General features: G+C 43.3%; 1 protein-coding gene across 6 annotated transcripts in view; it reads right to left on the bottom strand.

Annotated features, from left to right (window-relative positions):
* lrrc45 (leucine rich repeat containing 45) overlaps positions 1-16256 on the bottom strand; it is a 58903-nt gene that overhangs the window by 12787 nt on the left and 29860 nt on the right. For all 6 annotated transcript variants that reach the window (XM_069930196.1, XM_069930201.1, XM_069930200.1 and 3 more), the window contains 3 exons: positions 15201-15271; positions 10752-10844; positions 8074-8166 (listed from right to left, as the gene is read on the bottom strand). In XM_069930196.1, coding sequence (XP_069786297.1) covers positions 8074-8166; positions 10752-10844; positions 15201-15271 — 257 coding nt within the window. The remainder of the gene's footprint in view (positions 1-8073; positions 8167-10751; positions 10845-15200; positions 15272-16256) is intronic.

Here is a 16256-nt window from a genome sequence, read left to right as displayed (position 1 = left end):
ATTGGTACTGACTGACTTGTTCTATATCTAAGTTTTTTGGGGGTCTAAAACTTAGCCATCATATTAATATACATATAGGAGATGGGGTTATCACTAATGACAAAAAGCATAAGAGCTTCTCCTTGAAATTGCATGCAAGTTCTTAAAGTAAGGTTCAAATACTTATTTGGGTTATCTCTGAACCCTTCTCCATTAACAATGGCGTGAAGCAAGGCTGTGTTCTCGCACCAACCCTCTTTTCAATCTTCTTCAGCATGATGCTGAACCAAGCCATGAAAGACCTCAACAATGAAGACGCTGTTTACATCCGGTACCGCACGGATGGCAGTCTCTTCAATCTGAGGTGCCTGCAAGCTCATACCAAGACACAAGAGAAACTTGTCCGTGAACTACTCTTTGCAGACGATGCCGCTTTAGTTGCCCATTCAGAGCCAGCTCTTCAGCGCTTGACGTCCTGTTTTGCGGAAACTGCCAAAATGTTTGGCCTGGAAGTCAGCCTGAAGAAAACGGAGGTCCTCCATCAGCCAGCTCCCCACCATGACTACCAGCCCCCCCACATCTCCATCGGGCACACAAAACTCAAAACGGTCAACCAGTTTACCTAACTCGGCTGCACCATTTCATCAGATGCAAGGATCGACAACGAGATAGACAACAGACTCTCCAAGGCAAATAGCGCCTTTGGATGACTACACAAAAGAGTCTGGAAAAACAACCAACTGAAAAACCTCACAAAGATTAGCGTATACAGAGCCATTGTCATACCCACACTCCTGTTCGGCTCCGAATCATGGGTCCTCTACCGGCATCACCTACGGCTCCTAGAACGCTTCCACCAGTGTTGTCTCCGCTCCATCCTCAAAATTCATTGGAGCGACTTCATCCCTAACATCGAAGTACTCGAGATGGCAGAGGCCGACAGCATCGAGTCCACACTGCTGAAGATCCAGCTGCGCTGGGTAGGTCACGTCACCAGAATGGAGGACCATCGCCTTCCCAAGATCGTGTTATATGTCGAGCTCTCCACTGGCCACCGTGACAGAGGTGCACCAAAGAAGAGGTACAAGGACTGCCTAAAGAAATCTCTTGGTGCCTGCCACATTGACCACCGCCAGTGGGCTGATATCGCCTCAAACCGTGCATCTTGGCACCTCAAAGTTCGGCGGGCAGCAACCTCCTTTGAAGAAGACCGCAGAGCCCACCTCACTGACAAAAGACAAAGGAGGAAAAACCCAACACCCAACCCCAACCCACCAATTTTCCCCTGCAACCGCTGCAACCGTGTCGGCCTGTCCCGCATCGGACTTGTCAGCCACAATCGAGCCTGCAGCTGACGTGGACTTTTACCCCCTCCATAAATCTTCGTCCGCGAAGATAAGCCAAAGAAAAGAATGACTTTCAAAGACACTGGAAGTTTGGTTAAGCAAACTAAGAAGTAATTGGTTTGTGACAAATTCTTCAGGTAAGTCACAATCATTTCCAATGGAAACATTTATTTTAATGACAAGAATAAATGAACATATTTGTGAAAGTTGAAGATCCTTCTTTGTTAGGAAAATAAATTCATTACAATCTTGATAAAAGAAAGCAGAATTCTCTGCCACAAATCATTACCAAACAAAAAAAGACAGATACTCTTTATTAGATATTAAACAAATGAATATCATTGAACTTTTGGAATGCTTTTGATGGTCATTGAAATTGGAACACCCAGAGTTAAGAGAAATCTAACTGAGATAAAATCATAAAAGAAAAAAAGCAAAGAGTGGGATTAAATGAATCTACCTCACATTGGGAGGCTGCGACCAGTGGGCGGCTATAGGGATTGGTGCTTGGATCTTGAAGAGACCGTATCTGGAGTATATTTTAATCTCCTTGTCCAGGGAGCCAGGGAATATTCACTGGACTGGTGCCAGGTTTGCTATATGTTAAATAGACCAAGCCTGTATTCTCTGGTGATGAGGAGAGCATTTTAGAATCAGACGCCAGTCTCAGAATAAAGGGTAATCAGTTTAGGGCTGAGAAACATTTATGCAAAGTTTGGTAAATCTTTGTAATTCTCTACCATGGGGAGTTGTGAAGGGTCAGTCACTGAGTTCATTCAAAACCAAGATCAACAGATGTTTGGATATTAAGAGAATCAAACTGAATGGGTATTGTGCAGGGAAAATAAACTGAGGCAGATCACCCATGACCTTGAAGGTATTCAGGGATGACGTGAATGGCTGGAAAACATGCTTCTACTCTTATATATGAGTACTTGCTCTTGTCAACACAAGAGAGAGTTAAGACTCACATTGGTATTGATTATTTTAAGTCGAAAGCTAAGAATAAACTATTTGGACTTTGGTCTCAGTAGACCAAACTGTTACTAAATAATTTTTTTATACAACTGATCACAGTAAATTGGCAGAATATCCTCATGACATTTCCCTAGGAGTCCCTGTTAAGATATACTTCACTTTGTCCAGTTTCATGAATGAATTTCTGCTTTGAAAATGACGTCACCTGAAGAAAGGGATGCTATAAACAACTGGCATGTAGAATTTCTAGAAATTCTAAGTCAATTTTCTGGGGGAGAAATATCAATGCAATATGTTATCCTGAAGGTCACCTGTCCTCTCCAACAGCAAACTGGTCAGTAGTCACCTCACCTGCCAATCAATGATTAGTGCAACTGCCACACAACTGATTTTTTGCAGGTCACGTGGGCACAACCTTGGCTGGCCCAACTAGCCATCTATAGTATAAAGCGCACCATGTAGAGTAGCTCACTCTCTTTTGATGTTGAGACAATCCCCAAGTTCTATTCCAGGTTACGAGTCATGGGTGATGCTGGACAACCGATTGCGAGGGGCCCAATCAGGTCATGAGCAACACTGAAGGTGAACCAGTTCTGCGGTGGAGGCTGTTTGTGTTTATAGTGTCTCACCCATTGTAGATTGAAACCAGATTTATACCTTTTAGTTAATTGGTGTGGTGTGCCTGCTAATGAGAGAGGGGTGGCGGGCATTGTTTGTTTATCCTGCGCTTCACAATCGGGAGTTGCGATGATCAGTGATTTATCGGGAGGTGTGATTATCAGTGATTAATCACGCCTGATGTGTATGATTTGTGTTGTTGCTTTGCCTATGTGTTCCCTGTTGCAAATTCCCCCACATGAAAATTATTTCTGTTCAGAACTTGTTTCTTGAACCCTCTGAAGAGCACGTCAAAAGAATCAAAGGCTTGTTGATCCAAACCAAGGCTTTTATTAACTAGAAGACCGGAGCATATCACGAGTAGGTCGACCAGTCCAGAATGATCTGGTCTGGCTTGGAGCAACCCTTTAAGACCTGCCAGTAGGCGTGGCTACACTCTCAGCCAATCACAATCACCCTACATGACAATCTATACATATACACATTGGTGATAGAATCTGTACTATCACATTCATTCCTTCTTTGAGAACTGACCCCAGGGTGGCTGTAAAAAAAAAGAAAGAAAGGGCCCAGTGGAGGTTAAGGGCTATACCGGTCAGGGGGCCTGACCATCTGGCGTGACTGCCGTGGTGCCAGGATTGGGGTCGCTGGAGTTGTGTCGATGGCAGGCTCTTTGGGTGCGGCCACTGCTTCACTCAATTCCCCAACGATGTTGTTGACAGTCTGGCTTGAGCTGGTGGGGTGGTGCTGGTCCCTCTGTTCAAGCACATGACCTGGGGGAGAAGGATTTGGGGAAGGTTGGGTTGGAAGCACTGCTGGCCCTGATCCGGCTTGGGCTAGGTCCCTTATCGAGACTGTGTCCTCCCGCCCGTCCGGGTACTCAATGTAGGCATAATGTGGGTTCGCATGGAACAGTCACTCGGTCAACCAAGGGGTCGCTCTTTGAGTACCGGACGTGGTGTCACAGGAGGACCAGCCCGGGAGCCATGAGCCACGACAGTATGGTTGTTCCCGATTCGGATTTCCTCGGGAAAGAGAACATCCTTTCATGGGGGGTGGCTTTGATCGCGGTGCATAGGAGGGAGCGGATGGAGTGTAGGGTACTAGTGAGCACGTCCTGCCAGCGAGAGGTGGGGAGACCTTTGGACTGAAGAGCAAGCGTAACCGCTTTCCAGATGGTGGCATTCTCTCTTTCAGCTTGCCCATTACCGCTTGGGTTATAGCTGGTGGTCCTTCTTGAAGCAATACTATGCTCCAGAAGGTACTGCCGGAGCTCGGCGCTCATAAACGAGGACCTTGTCACTCTGGATGTAACTGGGGTACCCGAAGATGGTGAAAATGCTGTGCAGGGCCTCTAGGACTGAGGAGGCGGTCATGTCCGAGTAGGGCACAGCGAACGGGAAGCGGGAGTACTCGTCAATGACTGTAAGGATGTAGGTATTATGGTTGGTCAAGGGTAGGGGCCCCTTGAAATCCATGCTGAGACGCTCAGAGGGGCAGGTGGCTTTGATGACGTGGGTGTTCTCCTGACGGAAGAAGTGGGGCTTGCACTAAGCGCACACCAGGCAGGCTCGGGTCATGGAGCGAATCTCCTCGACCGCATAGAGCAGGTTGCAAGCTTTCCCTGTGGAGTGTCTGCAGCCTGTCCAGTTGTATGTTGGCGCAAGTCCCCCTGGAGAGCACATTTGGTGGGTCGTTGAGTTTACCAGGCCGATACAGTATGTCATAATTAAAGGTGGAGAGTTCGATTCTCCACCTGGCGATTTTGTCATTCTTTCTTGAACCTCGCTGGGTATTGCTAAACATGAAGGAGACCGCGCGTTGGTCGGTCAGCAGTGTAAAGCGCCTGCCAGTGAGGTAGTGTCTCCAACGACGTTCTGCTTCAACTATGGTCTGGGCCTCCTTCTCGACAGAAGAATGTCGGCTCTCAGGACCCTAGAGTTTTCTGGAGAAGAAGGCTACCGGCTGGCCGGCCTGGTTCAAAGTGGCTGCCAGTGCAAAGTCAGACGTAAAGCTCTCGACTTGGAACTGGATGGACTCGTCGATGGCATGCAGCAACGATGTCCGATTTGATGCAGTCGAAGGCCGCTCTGGCTTCAGTTGACAGGGGGGAGGAGGTGGTCTTGATGAGTGGCCGTGTCTAGTCGGCATAGTGTGGAATCCATTGGGCATAGTAGGAGAAGAAGCCCAGGCAGCGACTGAGTGCCTTCTGGGTGTGGTGGGGGGGCGGAGACAAGTCCTGAGGGGACGCATGCGGTCAGAGTCTGGCATTACCACCCCGTTCTCGACCATGCAACCCAGAATTGCGAGCTGAGTGGTCCGGAAGACACTCTTGTCGAAGCTGTAGGTCAAGTTCAGCTGAATCGCAGTCTGAAAAAATTTCTCGAGGTTGGCCTCATGATCCTGCGTGTCATGGCCGCAGATGGTGATATTGTCCAGATACGGGAAAGTAGCTGTTAGCCCGTTCTGGTCCACCATCCGGTCCATTTCCTGCTGGAAGATCGCGACGCCATTTGTGACCCCAAAGGGTACCCTGAGGAATTGATACAGTCGCCCATTCGCTTTGAAGGCCGTGAAAGGGAGCTGGTGATAGGCCAAATGTAAGTCAATGGTGGAGAACACATGGTATTGGGCAATCTGATTCACCACATCCGTGATCTGTGGGAGGGGGTACGCATCCAGAAGCGTGAAGTGGTTGATTGTCTGGCTGTAGTCAACCACCATCCGCAGCTTCTCCCCGTTTTTAACAACCACCACCTGAGCCCTCCAGGGCCCGGGGGCGGGTGGCTCGGGCTACCGCTGGCAGGAGGCTTCCGGGTGGAATGGTTCCAGACAGAAAGTGGAGTGTGAGGCCCCCCAAAGTGCAGGGAAACGGTTCAGAACTGGCATTGAAAATCCAGTCCCAACAATACAGGGGCGCACAGTTGGGGAAGGACTAATAGTTTGAAGTCTGTGAATGTGATGTCCTGGACTTTCAGGGTCACCACACAATACCCCTTTACCCCAGTCAAGTGCGATCTGGTCGCCAATGAAATTCTCTGGGCAGTGGGGAGAATAGCCAGTCCGCAACAGCAGGCCAGGTCTGGGCGGATAAAACTGTCAGTTGACCCCAAGTCAAATAAGCAATTGGTACGGTGTACATGCACTTTAATCAGTTCCATTGCTTTTGTGAGGGGATGGGGCAATCCTGGTCTAGGGTTACTGATGCAGTGACTTGTAATGGGGACAGTGGAGTCTTACGTGATGATGTTACGCAACGTGTGCGTGGTGACGTCACAGAAACAGTCAGGCCGGAGCAGTTAGGATCGAGGAGTTGGTGCTGCTGCCTGCAGCCTGCTGGGGGTGTTGGGCAGCCAACGGTAAGTGCTGGGGGTCGCTGCTTGTGGGGGTGGTCAGTTGGGCAGTCGTCGGCGGTGGGTACCGGGTCGGTAGCATCGGCGGGAACTGGGTCAGCTGCCTCGGTGGTGGCGGGTTCCTGGCCGGCAGCGGCGGCAGTGGGCTCAGCAGTGATGGCGGCGGCGGGTCCCTGGTCGGCAGCAGCGGTGGCCATTGAAGTCGGGGCTGGGGCCTGGTCAGACGTTGCTTCATGAGGGAGGGTGAAGCAGGCCAATGTCATTGTGGCGAGGGTGGGTTGTACCTTCTGCACTCGGCGCTTGCCCCGTGACGTCAGGCGTTGCCACGCGGTGGAGCCCTCGCTCTCATTGGACGAGAGCTCTGAGGAAATGTTTTAATGGGAGGGTGGCAGTTGGGCTTCACACGAGGCACTGTGTTTGACGGTGGCCACTTTAGAGCGACAGACTACAACAAAGTGGCTGTTTTTAAGGCACTTCTGGCACCTGACTTTCCTCGCCGGGCACTTGGACGTGCTGTGCTTGTCTCTCCCGCAGAAATAACACTTCAGGGTCGCATCGGGCAGCGTAGTGGCAGCCGACAGGCCGTCGGTGTGCCAGGGGGGTAGTAGGGTTGAGGGAGGGCATTCTACTCACATCAGAGCGTGGGGTCCAGCCCTGAGAGTACACGCCCATACTTAAGATCGCATCCTCCATTGTCTCTGCGATCCGGATCACATCCTCTAGGTTTTCTCCCCCGTGCTCTAGCAGGCGCTGCCTCACTTCATTCGATCGGACCCTGGCCTAGGGCATCCCGAATGAGATCATCTGTGGTCTCCACAGCAGTTCTGACTGTGCAGACACAGTCCCTGCCCAGTGCCCTTAATGCTTGAATATAAGCTCTACAGAACTCACCGGGCTATTGCCTCCTTGTCGCTAGTTTGAACCGAGCGTAGATCCTGTTCACCGGTTGCTTGTAGAGCCCTTTCAGCACCTTCATGGCTGCGGCGTAAGTGGTCGTGTCCTGGATGCTCTGGTAGACTCTCGGGGACACCATAGTCATCAATATTAGTAGTTGATGGCTGTCCTCTATCACGGCAGGATCAGAGAGCTGCAAGTATGTTTCGAAGCACCTCACCCAGTGCTTAAAGTAATTCGAGGCTGTAGCTGAGTGTGGGTCGAATTTGAGTCGTTCCAGCTGTAGCATACGCTCCATCCCTTTAAAACTTTCTAGTTAATAAAATTGTAGAGCACGTCGAAAGAATCAAAGGCTTGTCGATCCAAACCAAGGCTTTTATTAACTAGAAGACTGGAGCATATCACGAGTAGGTCGACCAGTCCAGAATGACCTGGTCTGGCTAGGAGCAATCCTTTAAGATCTGCCAGTAGGTAGAGCGCGTGGAAGGAACCAAAGGCTTGTCGATCCAAACCAAGGCTTTTATTAACTAGAAGACTGGAGCATATCACATGTAGGTCGACCAGTCCAGAATGATCTGGTCTGGCTAGGAGCAACTCTTTAAGACCAGCCAGTAGGCGCGGCTACGCTCTCAGCCAATCACAATCATTCTACACTACAATCAATACATATACACATTGGTGATAGAATCTGTACTCTTACCCCCTCCAAACTTGTTCTCACCATCACAGTGAACTAGATGGGTGGGGAGGGGAACAACATGCTCAGAAGCGAAAGATGGGGAACAGGGGACAGGCATATTGATGTGAACAAAGGTGAGGGGGAAAAGGAGTGAATTAGAAATGGAAAATAGAAACTTGGAAAAAAGTCCAGAGATGAGAATAAAAATATTTTAATATGTTATTACCTCTTCCAATCGTGCTTGATTCCTTGCTTTAATCTGGTCCTCTTCAGCTTGTGCTCGGTCAGCTATAGCAGCAGCCTTTGCTCGGCTTAGGTCCTATCATAAAAAGATTAATGACACAAAACCATATTTTTAAAAAATATACAGGCATTTAATAATGCATACCCATCTTCCTAAAGTTACTCTTCAACTCTTGGAATGATTAACGTTACAGATGATCAAGCGACTACAAATGGAGTACAGACAACCCATAAGATTACAAGTTTACAGGAAATTAGAAAAGTGAGATAATATACTATGACAAACAATGATCTGTTCACTTAAAATCCACCTGACAAGAAACCCACTTCAAAAAGATGGAATAACATCCATAAATTATTAGAACAATGTAAATAACTCAATTAATTTGCAAATTAGTTCACTCATACAGAAATATTTTAACTGCTTTCAAGTACAAAAGAATCACCAAAAAAAGTCTGACTCATTGTGCAAAGTTGAAAATCTGCAAAGCCAGTTATTGTGCATAGCTTTACATTCCCGACAAAAACAATCAAATGCAACCTCATGAAGAGTTGCAAAGTTGAAGGAAGTAAAAGTTAACAATGTTCAGTAAACCTCATCTGTCGCGTCAAAGTGAAAATCTGGTAGTTTTCAAATACCTCAAAAATTAACAATAAATAACTTTCTGGGAATATATTTGTAGTACAAAATACAATTTTGCAGATAACCAAAGTAACTGATGATTAAAAAAAAACTGTACTTACCAATTAAAGTTGCTAAAGCTTCCTTGTCTCAATTTATCTGCATTATATCTTATTATTTAGCTTATAGAGTCAAAATTGTACTAAATCCTCAACCCACCATGTCCTTGCTAATCTTTTCTGTCAATCTTTACTAATCCCATTTGCCCACATGAGGTTCAGGTCTTCCATGCCTCGCCTATTCAAGTACCTGATTAAATATCTCTCAAACACAATGATTGCATCTGATTCAACAAGAGAAGCACATTCAAGTCCCCATGATAGGGTGGCCATTCCTTCTGTCAAGTCCATGTTGGCTCTCCAACCCTTCCTGAAATCTATTTTCTCACACGTACTCATCGACACTCCTTGAATCTCCCACTCCCACAATAATTAATTTAACTACCAATCATCTTAACTTTAGGATATGGATGGAAGCCAACTCACCTAAGGGGGAACTCAGACAGTTATAGGAAGGATATTCAAACACGACACAGAAAGTTGGAATTAACTGAAGCTCTGTATTCAAGGTAGATTGTTTTATTTGGATCTCTTTACACCTTAGTTATCACTCAGTATTGAAGATGACTCACCCACTCCACATCCAAGAAATGGAAGATATGTGAGCAAATCTTTTAACATGGGGGGGAACACATTATATACCAATTACAGTATAACTCAGATTATTCTAAATTGGATTCTCCAAAATCCTCATTTATCCGAAAAACTTTTAAAAATTTCAGATAAATAAGGATATCCGAAACAAATCAGAAATCCTCATTTATCCAAAATCACTTGACATGAAATTAGAACGACGATTGTCCTTGTTTCAGGTAACTCCCTCCCCTCTCTTTTCATGTCTTCTTTACCTTCCCCTGTTGACTTTTCTCTCCAACTCTCCCTCTCAAACTGGATGCCAGTTTCTCCCAGTTAGAAGAGTCCTTTGTCCCGGTGTCAAGAAGTAGAGCAGCCTCCTGGGGGAGAGTGGGGACATTGGCCTCCCGGGTAAGAGCGGGGCATTTGTGATCAGAGGTGGCCAGCAATTATTTTGGTGAGAATTAAACATTAATGCTGAAAAAGCCTTCCCTTGTTGTTTGTTGTTTAAACACTTTTACAAGTGATTTGCTGTTTTTAAAAAATGACTGGTTCTCCAAAAAAAAAAACGTTTATCCAACATTTCGGATAATTGGAGATGTACTGTATCTCAGTTTTATCACAGCAAGGTTTTGGACCAATGGCTAAGGGATTCATTATGATTGGAGACTATGCCTGCTGCATAGAGTTCTAGAGAAGAAATTACTGGTATTTTGGAGCTGACAGATATCTGCACTTTCTCCAACATCACTAAGCATTTCTTTTATTAACTGTCACCAAATTGCAGCTTTGTAGTGTGAATTACATCTTTTGTGACACACTGTTGACTTTCAAATTCAATTCTGTTCCTTAATCATTCTATAAGTGGTATTCAGAAACTTATTCATTTAGGCAATTCAAATTTGAGAATTCACCCACATTGTTGCAAATTTATAATCAAAAGAACTACGAAAAATTTGCATCTATGTAACACATTTTAAGACCTCACAATTTTCATGACTTGCTGATTATTGTCATCAAATTTTGGATTTACATGGGTGGCATTGTTGGTTCAGAGGTTAGTGCAACACCTTTACAGTACCAGCGATTGGGGCCGGGCCTGGATTCAAATCCCGCATTGTCTGTAAGGAGTTTGTACATACGCCCCTTGTCTGCCTGGGTTTTCCCTGGGGACTCCAGCTTCCTCCCACTCTTCAAAAAAGAGTGTAGTTTAATAGGCTGTAAGTTGGGCGGCATAGACCCGTAGGGTTGACTGGCCTGTAACAGTGTTGTCTGTCAACATTTAAATTTATTATAATGGTAACTACTCTAATTGTTACATGTATTATTCAGTAATTATGCTCTTACATCTTCCAGCTGAAGTTTAACTTTTTCAAGTTTGTGAATTCTTTCCTGTAAAGTTCGCTGCATCTCCTCCAGGTGTCGTTTCATGTGTTCCATCTGATCAGATTAAAAATAAAAGCAATCAAATATTCCTTCATCAGACATCTTAAGGTCATGATTTGTCTTTGGTTCCTAATCCTTAACAGGTGCTCGAGTATCTACTGCCCTTTGTACTCCTGTCAACATTCAATTCCTACCATCAGAATTAGAAAGTAACAGGTGGCATATAATCTGTTCTTTATTACAAGCAATGCTGCATTGAAACATTTACAAAGTACAGATAGCACTATGGAAGACCGATGGATAGTTGCTTTCCTATGGGAAAAAAAACACATACAATTTTAAAAATAAATATGATGTATTTTGAGTCAGTGAGTGTGTGGGACACTGACAAGAAAAGTGCAATCCAGGGAAAACTGTTTGAAACTGATGAAAGCAAGTTCCAGAGCAGTAGATGGCTGGAAGTACTATCTATCTGTCTGATGTTTCTCTTGAAATACAGGAAGGAATGGAACTCTGTGGTAGCTTGAAGAAAGAGGTTACCATCTAGAAGGCCCTGATGTGGCAAGTTTCATCAGCGAGACCCTGAGATGACTAGTGGTGGTGCTTCAGTTGTGGAAATCCTGGAGCAACAAATATCTCTCTCTGCAAACCCTACAAGAACCTTCCTGACGGTAAACATTTACCTTTCAAGCACCAAGCCTGGTGAACTTTATACATGTTAAATTCTATGCACAGTATGGTGACTGCCTGCAACCAGAGAACTTGGAAGAAGAAAGTGAGATTGAACTGTGAACCAAAGTACTTTTCTTGAATTTACACATGCATTACATACATGTCATTGTCATTGTCTCATTGTCTATGACAATGAGATAGACAACAGACTCGCCAAGGCAAATAGCGCCTTTGGAAGACTACACAAAAGAGTCTGGAAAAACAACCAACTGAAAAACCTCACAAAGATAAGCGTATACAGAGCCGTTGTCATACCCACACTCCTGTTCGGCTCCGAATCATGGGTCCTCTACCGGCACCACCTACGGCTCCTAGAACGCTTCCACCAGCGTTGTCTCCGCTCCATCCTCAACATCCATTGGAGCGCTCACACCCCTAACGTCGAGGTACTCGAGATGGCAGAGGTCGACAGCATCGAGTCCACGCTGCTGAAGATCCAGCTGCGCTGGATGGGTCACGTCTCCAGAATGGAGGACCATCGCCTTCCCAAGATCGTATTATATGGCGAGCTCTCCACTGGCCACCGTGACAGAGGTGCACCAAAGAAAAGGTACAAGGACTGCCTAAAGAAATCTCTTGGTGCCTGCCACATTGACCACCGCCAGTGGGCTGATAACGCCTCAAACCGTGCATCTTGGCGCCTCACAGTTTGGCGGGCAGCAGCCTCCTTTGAAGAAGACCGCAGAGCCCACCTCACTGACAAAAGGCAAAGGAGGAAAAACCCAACACCCAACCCCAACCAACCAATTTTCCCTTGCAACCGCTGCAATCGTGTCTGCCTGTCCCGCATCGGACTGGTCAGCCACAAACGAGCCTGCAGCTGACGTGGACTTTTTACCCCCTCCATAAATCTTCGTCCGCGAAGCCAAGCCAAAGAAAGACATACATGTGCACTTAGAATTAGAAGGGGGTAATTTGGGTTAGTATAGAGCATAGTATAAGAATAGAGTTAAGTTAAAGTTCGATTCTATTTTCATGTTTGAAGTTGATTAAAAATAACTTTTCTGTTGAAAGCCACTTGTCTTGGTGAATGTCTATTGCTGCTGGGTTTGGGGGTCCTTTGGGCTTGTAACAGTTTACCTTTGCTACACCAATTGTCAAATAAAGACTTATTCAAAGTTAAAGGAAGAAGTTGATTTTGCTTTAACAACATTTTTGGAAATTGATCATTTTTAATTCTTCTCTCAATATGAATTCTATTCCATATTTTTAATATATGCTTTAATACTGAGAAATCTTTAGTTCCTTTAAACAACTCACTATTCCATTTTCTCCAGAATAGCTTCATCAATTTTATTCATTTCTATTTGAACCCAAGCTGGTTTTTCGCCCCGTTGATAACAGAAGGACAAAAATCTCCATTAAGCTGCTTTAAAATAATTCTTAAAATTTGGAAAAAAGATTTATATAAATCAAAAATGTGATGTGAGAAAGATTTAAATATACCATTTCAGGAGGAGATTTGGTCAAAAATATGCCATGAAAGTGTTACAAATAGAGTAAATGTCAGATATCAAATTGTTCAATATAATTTTCTTCATCAATTATATTATACTCCATACAAGTTAAATGGACTTGATTCTAATTATTCAAATAAGTGTTTTCAATGTGCGAAAGAAATAAGGACTTTTTTTGCATTCAGTGTGGTCTTGTGAAAAAGTGGAAGGGTTTTGGAATGAACTGAGTTTATTATTAGAACAAATTGTGAAGATAAAGATACCAAAGGATCCAAGAATATTTTTACTTGGGGATATATCTGAAAAGGGATACAAAATTGAAAATGGATAAATATCAAGAATTTTTAAAAAGTATTGCAATAGCAACTGCAAAGAAATCCAATAGCAATATTATGGAAAGATGATAAGGAAGTGTTATTAACTAGATGGTATAGTGAGATGGCTTTGGAAAAAATTACATATAGTTTGAGGAATCAAGTTGAAAATTTTTATAGAATTTAGAAAATGTATATGGATTTTATGAATAATTTTCCATCCATCTCTTCTATCTTATCCACTCCTCTTAATCAGTAATTTTAATAATAATTAATGATTGTCTATGTTAGTATTATTGTATATTAAATGGTAGGTGTTTCTTTTTCCCACTTTTCGGTGGGAGAGGGGTTGGGGAGAAAAAATATAAAAGTACTTTTTGTATCATTGGACATGGATATCTGATTAATGTTTTATTCATTGTTTTTTTTTCTGCAATGATACAAACAATTAAATAAAATTTTCAAAAAAAGATTTTCATCATTTTTTTTCTACTCTCATTTTTCTCCTCTGTTCTCCAGAACAATTAATATTGTTCTCAACCTTTTTCTTGATTTAATTTTTTTTTAGACATTACAAAAAAAATTATAATTTTAACATTTGTATTTCCCTTTCAAGCTTGAATTCATCTCCAGTTTGCATGTAACTGCTTTCTGCTGCCATCTGCTGGAAGCTGTTCTGAATCTCTGTACTTCAAATTAAACATTTCACCTCCTCAGGCAGTCCCTCAGGATTGAGGTTGACTAATTTCATACCATTTCTAAGGAGTGGATGACACCTGTGTGAATTATTTCAATACAGTGGCTAACACATGCACTTATCAAAGATCTTGGTCAAATGGCAAAGAGGTCCAAAATGACGAGAGACCACCCTCTACTGCATTGATTTCAAAAGAAGGAACAACTAGTACTCTGTAAACAATTTTTTCACTTTGAATAGAAATAAATTTGAACAGATTTAAACTTGAAACAATATTTGTTTTTGGATTATAAAGGGCATGCTACCTACAACTGAATGCAGGCATAATCAATTTTACCATCTCCTCTCCACAATTACCATTCATCCCTCTCTCCCCGTCCTCAACGAGATTGTGTACGTTTGGTAAAGTCTAAGACAAAAGGCTGAGTTGCCAAACTGATGACAACGGAATCAAGGATCAATAGCAGTGTGGATAGAAAATTGAAAGCAGGAAGCAGACAGCAATGTTCCCCAAGGGTTGAAGTCTGATTTTTTAAGACATGATAAGCAGACCAAAATTTTAAAATACAGGGATGATGCAAAGCTTGGAAGTGTGCTAAACAGTGAGAATAGCAACAAAATGCAATAAAAAAAGATAGGTTTGGAGAATAAAGTTGCCAAACATGAAGTGAAATATGATGCACTTTAGCCAAGAGAAAAAGGAGAGCCAATAAACAGCACTTTCTTTCACAAGTGCTGGAACAGAGGAATTAGTATATAAGCTTGGATAAATCATTGGAAACGACAAATTAAGTGGTAGGGCCCTGGATGCGACGATGAGAGGCATAGAGTACAAAAGCAGGATAACTACAAAATACTCATTTGGCCACAACTGGAGAAGTGCATCAATTCTGTTCATCAGATTGTAGGAAAGAAGTAAAGGCTTTGGAGAAGGAGCAGAAAATATTTACCAGATTGGTTCAAGGGATGAAGGATTTCAGGTTTGAGGCTTGAGGAAAAAGCAAAGTTTATTTCCATCAGTCAACAATGGCTACGAGGGAATTTTACAGCTAGAAGATTGTCACTGGTTGAGATTTAAAAACAAAAAACCTGTTTTCATTAATGAATGGCTTGAGGTCTGAGTACACAGAGTTTTAAAAAAAATTAGGGCTATAGATACAAAAAAAAATCTTTAAAAATATAATTACAGAATGGTTACCATTCACATTACCTCTTTCTGCCATACTGCATCTGCATCATCCAGCACTTGTTTATATCTTTTCTTCTCAGCTTCCAGGCGTTCTAATAATTAAAACAAAATGAAAATGCAACCAGTAACCCGTTTTTAAGGTTTGAGAGCAAAATCATAGAAATAAACTATGTATATTTGACTGTGGACAAGCAGATTTTGGAAGTATATACAAAGATCCAACTTCAGTCAATTCACTAATGTTGGAAAATGGTCCAATACTCATTAATACCTTATTAGTTTTAAAACCATATTCAGTTAATTTCCATTAAGCTCACATTTACTTGATGTTTGTCAAGGTATAACTATTAGACTCCAACCAATTATTTACGTTTAACCAGCTTTGCAATATCTGTGCTGCAATATAAATTCATTTTTACCTTGGTTAAAAAAAATAAATAAATGCTCTGATGGACTATCAAATTTTGATATTCCAAAATCCAAGTTAAATTTTAGAATATGAATATTTTCTTCGACACTATTCAAGTTAAGGAATATTTTTTGAAAAGGTGAAACGTTATGACATTCAATTACTGAATATTGGGCCAAACTGTGCTCGCTGCGGTCAATTTCTGCACCTCCGCTTTGAACTGCACAAGTTGCACAAGCTGTAGGTCAAAAGGTGGCAGAATTGATTGGATTCGCCATTCAATCCAGCAGAAGAGATGTGATGCACTGACCCGAGGACTTGACTGCACATCCTTTGGTCCTTTAGGATTGAGGATGATTTGTTTCAATTTTGGTCTTGTAGATTTGGAGATGACAAAGGAAACCAAAGAAGGAACTACACACTCTTCCACAATTGGAAGGCAAGGTGGTTAGTTTGTGAAGTGAGGCACCGTGTTAGTTTATTTAGAGTTTGCATGGGTTTCCTGATGTTCAGGCTTGAGATCTTAACGTTATCTTGAACACAGTTTCTCCACTTTCAGGGGACTAGGGTAGGAATCCAAAAAGTAATTACAGTAAAAGCCCTGGTATCCATCACCTATGGGGGATATTGGTCGATGCTGGATAAATTAATTTCCCGGTGGCTCGAGA

This window comes from Narcine bancroftii, chromosome 3, assembly GCF_036971445.1.
Source record: "Narcine bancroftii isolate sNarBan1 chromosome 3, sNarBan1.hap1, whole genome shotgun sequence".
NCBI classification, from domain to species: Eukaryota; Metazoa; Chordata; class Chondrichthyes; order Torpediniformes; family Narcinidae; genus Narcine; species Narcine bancroftii.
The sequence above is the reverse complement of the archived record's forward strand: the minus strand, read 5'-3'. Positions and strand labels throughout refer to the sequence as shown.